Genomic DNA, 7941 nt, shown 5'->3' on the forward strand with positions numbered 1-7941 from the left:
GTCTCTAATGGCAAACAATTGAAAATTTCAAAACTACCTGAGGATTCAGTTAAAAAAGATAGTAGGGCACATTTTGGTTATTTTAGAAGCTCTGACGGGATGGGGAAAAACACTAATGTTAAAAAATAATAAAAAAATCAAGCAAGATATAAATGATCAAATGCAAATATCCAGGGATTTATAAATAATTATACGCTTCTAACACGGAAATAATTTTCCACAATAACCTATTCTGCCCAAATGCTTGCTGACAAGAGTTTAATCATAAATACTATTTCTCATAAACTCTCAAAATATATATATATATATATATATATATATATGATAATCATAAGCTCTATCTGCAGTCTTGAATTCTTTAGCTTTATTTCTCATAATCTTATTAAACTTCTCCAGGGTTGGTGAGGTTTTGGCGCACCTAAACAGAAGAACACCCTTAGAAATCCTTTTTGTTACTATTGTTGCAAACTAAATTGGTGATAACAAACTAAACAGTTTCAAACTTTATAACTTGACTAATACATACACCGTATATAATGAAATTCAGATTAAACTTCCATGTTCCAGGTATGATGAGTTAGATTCCTTACCTTTCAATCAGCAACTCCATCAACTAGACTATGAGCTATCTTATAAGAAGTTTGACTAGCATTGTATCGCTACACAATCAATGCATCGAAGACTACATTGAACCAGAGTAACCCAACCAACCGAGACAGAATTAATGACATAAGTCTTGCAATCAGATGCCTAACACTAAAGAAATCAATCAAAGTTAAATAAGTTTTCCTAGGCCATCATTTATGAAATAAATTTGCATGAACGCGGTACATGGCACCAGGTTTTTTTGTTCAGAATGCATGATCTTTCTCTCCATTTCATCATAGCCAAGCAGGCAAACTAAAATTCATGAGAGAATCAATAGATGGCACCGGTTTGTCTTCACCCAGCGCCGATAATCTTCTGTCAGCTGTCATGTATCTTACTGCATGCTGCTTTTGGACAAAAACAAACCATTAGTAGCTCTATATTTGGAAAACAGATGATAAAATAGATCTACAATTTATGGCTTCAGATCAATGTCCATGGAGCATGAGAAAGTTTGGTCATTGCCTTCCTATTATCTGACAAATTACCACCCATATACAAAAACAGGCAACACATCGGAACGATCAAGTTCGCGGCCTCACCCTCCGGCCATTCGAATCACCACCATCTGAGAGCTGGCCCCACACGCTTCGGCTCTTTCCACCGCTGCTGCATTCCTCTTCGCACCCTGCAATTATCTTTAAGAGTTCTGATTGTAGAGCTGGGCAGTTGTCCTTCAAGTATTTGAATCCATCTGTTTCCATTACAGCTGCAGGTATGAACAGCACACGATAAAAAAAATGAGAATTGCATAATCACTAATACAGAATCAGCAAGCATCAATGTAGAAAAACCAGGATTAGAATGTATGAGAATTGTCATGCAATAAGCCTGATGCATTTGTCAATTATCTGCATTTCACCATCCAAATGGATCATGAATTGAAAATTATTTTGAAACTAAAGAAGCAATAAGTTGCCCTTACAAACTTCGAATGTCACCAGAATAGTACGCAGAATGTAGCTGAGCAGCATCACTAACGAAAATGTAAGATAATGTACCACCAAAGTACATAATATGCAGAAAGCACAATGGAAACAAAAATAAAGGCTGGAAATCTAGGGGGCCAATGAAACAGTTGGAATAATGAGTAAAGTGGGCCAAAGAGAAGATTGGTTGTCCCAGAAAGCTGATGGAGTTGACAAGATGCCTCAACTTCACATAGATGTCTATGAAAGATACTTATCTATCGTAATTATAAAGCACAAAAAAATTTAGCTACTCAACTGGCATTCCAGTGAGATTGGAAAGCTTGCAAACATCCATCGTATCGGCAATTCTATAATATTTCCTATGGAGAAACATGAAAGTTGAAAATAAGCGGATTGAATCACTCTCAAATCATCTCTATTGAATAGAAATCCCAAACCTTTATTAAATGGCCAACAACCATAGATGAAGCTAAACACCGTTCTGCAACTTCTACATAATAGCATCCCCAGTAAAAAAGATCAGTTTATAAAATGCCCCAAATCAGTCAAATGTTAGCATCTATGATGGATTCACTTTGTGTTGCATGATTGTGAAATACATACTCATAACATACATGCTCAATAACAAGAGCCTACCCTTACGCACATATTCTAAAAGAAAGACACATGGGGTAAAGGATACTCCAAGTCTTGGCCAGGTCCAACTCTTCCAACTGTGAGGTTTTTCTCATGTGGGGGTTCAAGGGGATTCAATGAAGATGCGGTTCAACCTCTCCTATGATTTCTCCTGCACGTTGCCATGTTGTCACTTTGCCACCTTGCCACTCAGCACATGTTTTCCTGGTTCTAGCAATTTGTTTACCTGCCGGGATATTCAGTATAAATATCCACCTAGGATCTGTTTGACTGTTTGAGGGCAACAATGAAGTGCTTATTTCTTGTATTGGGAGTTTTATCCTCTCCACAAGGATGCATTTATTGGGGAATTTGTGTGTTAATATTCTGCCAATCAACTACATATCTTAATTCCACTATTTCTACTGATTTCATTTCATTCTGCTGCTTCTATCCTCAACCATAGTTCATATCTAATTTTGTGAAACCCCAGTCCCAAATTAAATTTTCATTATGACATGAACAAACTGAAAAGTTTGCAAAACGTTGTAGGGTTAACCTCTCAGTAAGAATGAATCCCATGTCAACCTAACTTGTAGCAAGCCACCTCTCATTTGCATAACTAAACCCTTTTCAAACTCCACAACTTCAACTACCTCTGTAAACTAAATAACTTGGAAAATTACTTAAGAAATGCAGGGAAAACAAATTGAGAAAAGAAGCATATGAACAAATTGCTCCAAAGTTTTCTTTTTAAAAAAAGAAAATAAATAAAGTCAGGAATCAAAAGTAACCATTGCTACTTTCAATACAACAATGTATGATACTTTGAATCACATAACAAATTTTGTAGATTTTAACATTTTTATCCTGTATAGATTCATGGCATCGAACAAATGTGTGCATCTATTATATTAATAGCAACAAAGAGCCATAATAATTATTCATTCTTTCCCTGGATTAAACAGTACACCACTTAAGAAAAGGCAAATCCCTAGTTTCCAAGAAAAACTAAAGAATTACAAATACAATACCAGGGCTTTAATTTGGCAGAGAATTTAATGACAGAATGACCCAAACTGGCCTCTGCATGGGAACCAGCAAATAATGGGCATCAGGTTTGTATTTGAGAATGCAGAAGTAGCTTATTTAGAGTTAGCTTAATAAATCAATTTTAATATGGCATGGGAATGAATAAATCAAACCTTGAAATTGATAGTTAAAGAATAAGTCGTACGATGGAAGCACCTTACTCTGAATAGTGCAGTGAAGGGAGATGATAGGAAGATCAATTACAATAAAAGTGACCACGATGATAACCAAAAAGGAGAAGAAAGGAGGAGATCAACGAGCCTGCCGGATGCCAATAACATTGAAGGTATAACAAAAATGGTACAAATTTCCTTAATGCATGCTACAATTACAGGTCATTACTAGCAAGCAGGATTGTTAAGTTTACATGTCTGCAAGTTTTAGACGGCCATATCTCATGATTTGAGGTTTGATAATAGTTTGTAGTGTGCCATTTATCTTGGTCAGTAAATTTATGTCGTTGAGATATAATACATTTCGTAAAAATACATTACAGCAAAATCTTACTATCATATAATCTAATTTTGTGAATCATCCACTGATCCTTAAAAAATAATTTACAAACTTGCGTTCAATGAAAAGAACTCTCAGTTTCCATCTTCACTAAGGTGCTCCTTGCATTCAATATGGCTTAAGTTTGGGAAGTATCTGCTCCACCATGCTATGGAACTCAAACGTAGATTAATTTGAATTATACTCTCCTCGCATGGAAATATCCACTCTTAAGGTAACATCACTAAATCTGAATTCGATAGAATCGAATTCAGGAGAGATGTTTTGAGCTCTAACTGGAAACAAGCCATCAAGGTCTGGTTCTCTATGGTTGATCATTCACTGAAGCCCCATCTATTTGATGAGGGATCAAATTCCTAACTAAACAAATTGTTATTTATTTCTGTAATAAAAGTGCCATTTACAAACCTTTGTTTAACGAGAGCACTATAGGGGTCCGTTTGATTCGTTAAAGAGAACAACACAAGCAGTACAGTACAAATAGTTAAAGTACAGCACAAGTGATTGTGTTGTTCTATGTTTGATTTTCATTGAACAGTACGAAACACAAAATAGAAAATTACGATAATACCTTTTTATTATTCTATATTTATTTTATAATAAAAAATATACAATAATATTTTATGAAAATCTTATCAAATTTTACAGCGCCCAACAACAACAATAAGTTAAAAAAAATAACATAATTTTAAAAACATTTAATCCACAACAAACAAACTTTCATTAATATCTAAATCCTAAAATATAAATAAATAGATAAATAAAATTTTAAATAGATAAATAAACAACTAAATTTTAAAAAGATAAATAAATAGATAAATAAAACAAAATAAATCATGTTATCACTTCTTAATGAGTATATAATTTTTAATTTTAAATAGGGACAATTTTGTCATAAGTTGTCCTGCACTACACAAAAATTTTTGTACCATGGTTTTAGCGGTACAAAAAAATTAGAAAGTTGTGCTGTACCGATTGGGTAGTTTGTACTTTACTCCCGTCTCATTTGTAAATCAAACGCATAACAATAGAAGTTGTCCTGTGCTGTCCCTCAAAATCTTGCGTATCAAATGGACCCTAGGAGTTTAAATCTCAGAGATTATAGAATTTCTACAGTAAAACTTCGAGATGCTGTGTAATTTCTCCAAAAAGAAAAAAAAAAAAGAAACAAAGAAAAAAATAAAGAACAAAAACTTAAATTCTATGCAGGCAGTTCATAACTTCATACTTCAAAGCAAAAAACAAATTAGAAATCAAATAACCTCTAAGCTTGAGAAAAGGTACCTGCAAGATTTTCAGCAGCAAATTTGAGGCAAACTGACTTAAGTTCCATAGCATGGTAACGCTCAGCAAATGCCAGAGTTCGGGCAACAGAATTCACAGACAAATCCTTGCACAGATAAGATTCACACATCAACCGGAGTCTTTCCAAACAATAGCTGTCTGCTGCAGCTAATAATTTTGCAGCAAATGAGTCAGAAACAGATGACGTTGAACTTGATGCAGCCAGCATTTCATCATCCACTAAGGTATCACAGTATATAAACTGTAGCATTGCCTGGGGAATAAAACATAAGAGTAGAGTAAAGCAGACAGGTCAAACAGGCTTTCATTTATCCAATTGCCCAAATAATTGGAAGTAAAAACTTGCCTTGAAAACCTCGGGTTCAATATCTGTAACCAAAATCTCAGACTTGTCCCCAGTAAACGCATCAGAAAAGGAAGTTTTAAATACAGGGGATCGGGCAGCTAATATCAACTTATGAGCATGAAATTTAACTCCAGCCACATTGAAAAGGACATCTGAGCCTTCCTGTGTTTCCAGAAGTGCACCAAAATGCATCCCAATATCCGAATCAGGAATATCTATGGAGTGTAATCTAGGAGAGTCAATCCCAGAAACCACAACACCCACAGTGCAATTGATTTTCAAGCAATCATCCTTGAGAAAATCTGATGTCTCAAGTGCAGCTCGTCTGAAAAAACGCTTATAGCCCCTAAGAGAGAAGTGAGGAAAATAAATAAGCAACATGTTTGAAATGCAGTGAAAAGAGGAAATAAAATTGCAATAAGACATACTGATACGTCACAGTAAAAAAAGAAAGAAAGATCTAATTAAATATTCAAATTTATCCCCAGACCAAAATACAACATGCACAACCCGCTGCATAACAACCAAGAAAATCCAATGCTAAGGCAGATTCTCCAGTTTTTTTTCACCTTTTTGGCAAGCTTTCAATGGTTAGTGACTAGTAATAATTCAACTATTTGGAACAAAGCATGGAACTTTTATTGGATTGTTTGCCAATCTATAGTAAAAAACACAATTATAACCAATTCTGTGGCATGTAACATGGGCACTCAGCCACAGAAAATTTGAGAGCACAAGCAGACCTCAGTCAAAGGTTTTAAGTGGCAACTTTGCATAATGACTACCCTCTTAAAACAGAACTTCCATGCGTCCAGACAGGAAAACGCATGAAACTAATCACACATTTAATATGGCTATTATATCTCACAACTGTCAACTCATAAGCTTGTAGCATTGGGCTATTAAATTTTCATGGATTTCAAGAACCATAGGTCTAGACCACATGTGGCTTGGATAAAAGTTTAAAGCAAGTTTGGATGCAATGTTTTTTAATGGTACCTTTGCATAATGACTACCTTCTTAAAACAAAATCTCCACACATGTAAACAGGAAAATTCATGAAACTAAATCACACATTGTAATACTGTAATGTGGTCATCACATCTCAAAGCTGTCAACTTCGCAAATTTGTAGTGTTGTGCTGTTATATTTCCATTAATTTTAAGAAGTGCAAATCCAGACAAGGCTTGGGGAAAGTTCGGATGCAATGACCACCCTCTTAAAACAAAATTCCCATATGCGTCGACAGGAAAATGCATTCACCGAAATCACACAAAGTAATGTAGCAATTATATCTCAACCCCGACATCAACATAAATTTGTCGTGTTGTGCCATTATACTTTCATAGATTTCAAGAAGCATGAATCCAAATTAAATGCAGCCAGGTGAAGGCTTAAGGAAGGTTTGGATCCATCCAGCATCTTGATGTATTAATTCTTCTTTCAATTCATACATCAAACATTCGGTGATCATGTAAAGTATAGTTACAAGTTCGTGAATTCTAAGGCATTTTATCCTATATAAACTAAATTCACATATGCAGAATCAAGATTTCCATAAAAAGAGCGAAATTGACACAACAATCAAAAGAAAAACAATTCCTAAGAAACGAATCCAAACAATAAAGAGAGAGGAAGATCAGAACAATACCACATGCTGCCACGGTACTTGAGGGTGTAAGGGCCGCTCTCAAGGGACCGATCGAAGTGGCTATGGACCTTGTGCTTCTCCTTTCCGCTTTGATCCATAAGCGTGAGCTCGAACAGAGCGCGAACATCAGTACCATCGCTGGCGAGGGCAATGAAAACAGAAACATAGGTGGAGTTGTCCTCAGGGTTCTTGCCATCAGGGTAGAAATAGATGGCCCATTGGTATCCCCCAACGGTGAATGGCTCGCTTGCGATGTGCTTTCCGATCCCCATCCCCTTCGCCAGCGAATACCCCTTGATCACGAACTTGTGCGAACCGTTCACCGTCTCCGTCACCGACCGCGAGCTCGTCGGAGCAAGCACGAGCTCCTCCTCCGCCATGATCTCCGGCATCCCCCGCTTCGAAACCCTGGATCTCTCTCAGAAGACGCAAAGAGCCCCTCTTTCTTCCTTCTTCTGAAATTAGGGATTGTGTTTGGTTCTTTTCTTTTTGTCCAAAAACCAAAAAAAAGAGGACTTTGTAACTCTTATTAGTAACACAAATTCTGATAGATTTTGTGAAACCCTGGGCGGTGAATCTGATGTGCTTATGTGGATTTGGCACGAATCTTAAAGCTTATTGCTGACGTGGCAACCAAATGAATTTTTTTTTTAATTTGTATCATTGATTTATTTTAATTAATTATGTATTTATTTTTATAAATTTATCAAAAAGATGTTAACTGGTGGGTGAAAATACTAACTCTTTGTCAGTGCACACTTCACTTAAAAACTTGTCGCTTATTTGTAAAAAAAAAAATTATCAAAAGATATTATTTATGAAAGAAATTTGGGTTGATT

General features: G+C 35.7%; 1 protein-coding gene across 2 annotated transcripts; it reads right to left on the reverse strand.

The window, feature by feature from the left end:
- Positions 1–591: 591 nt before the first annotated feature.
- On the reverse strand, positions 592–7616 carry LOC120267119 (BTB/POZ and MATH domain-containing protein 4-like). 2 transcript variants are annotated; one of them, XM_039274822.1, is made up of 5 exons: positions 7103–7616; positions 5452–5797; positions 5085–5358; positions 1191–1357; positions 592–992 (listed from the first exon to the last, which is right to left on the reverse strand). In XM_039274822.1, the coding sequence occupies exons 1-5, from the start codon at positions 7492–7494 to the stop codon at positions 882–884; spliced, it is 1290 nt and encodes a 429-aa protein (XP_039130756.1). In that variant the 5' UTR covers positions 7495–7616; the 3' UTR covers positions 592–881. The 2 variants fall into 2 exon arrangements, 1 of the variants encoding a protein (XP_039130756.1); XR_005538404.1 differs by having other exon boundaries at positions 859–992; positions 1114–1357.
- Between the last annotated feature and the right edge of the window lie 325 nt (positions 7617–7941).

This window comes from Dioscorea cayenensis, chromosome 8 (assembly GCF_009730915.1).
Source record: "Dioscorea cayenensis subsp. rotundata cultivar TDr96_F1 chromosome 8, TDr96_F1_v2_PseudoChromosome.rev07_lg8_w22 25.fasta, whole genome shotgun sequence".
Classification (NCBI taxonomy): Eukaryota; Viridiplantae; Streptophyta; class Magnoliopsida; order Dioscoreales; family Dioscoreaceae; genus Dioscorea; species Dioscorea cayenensis.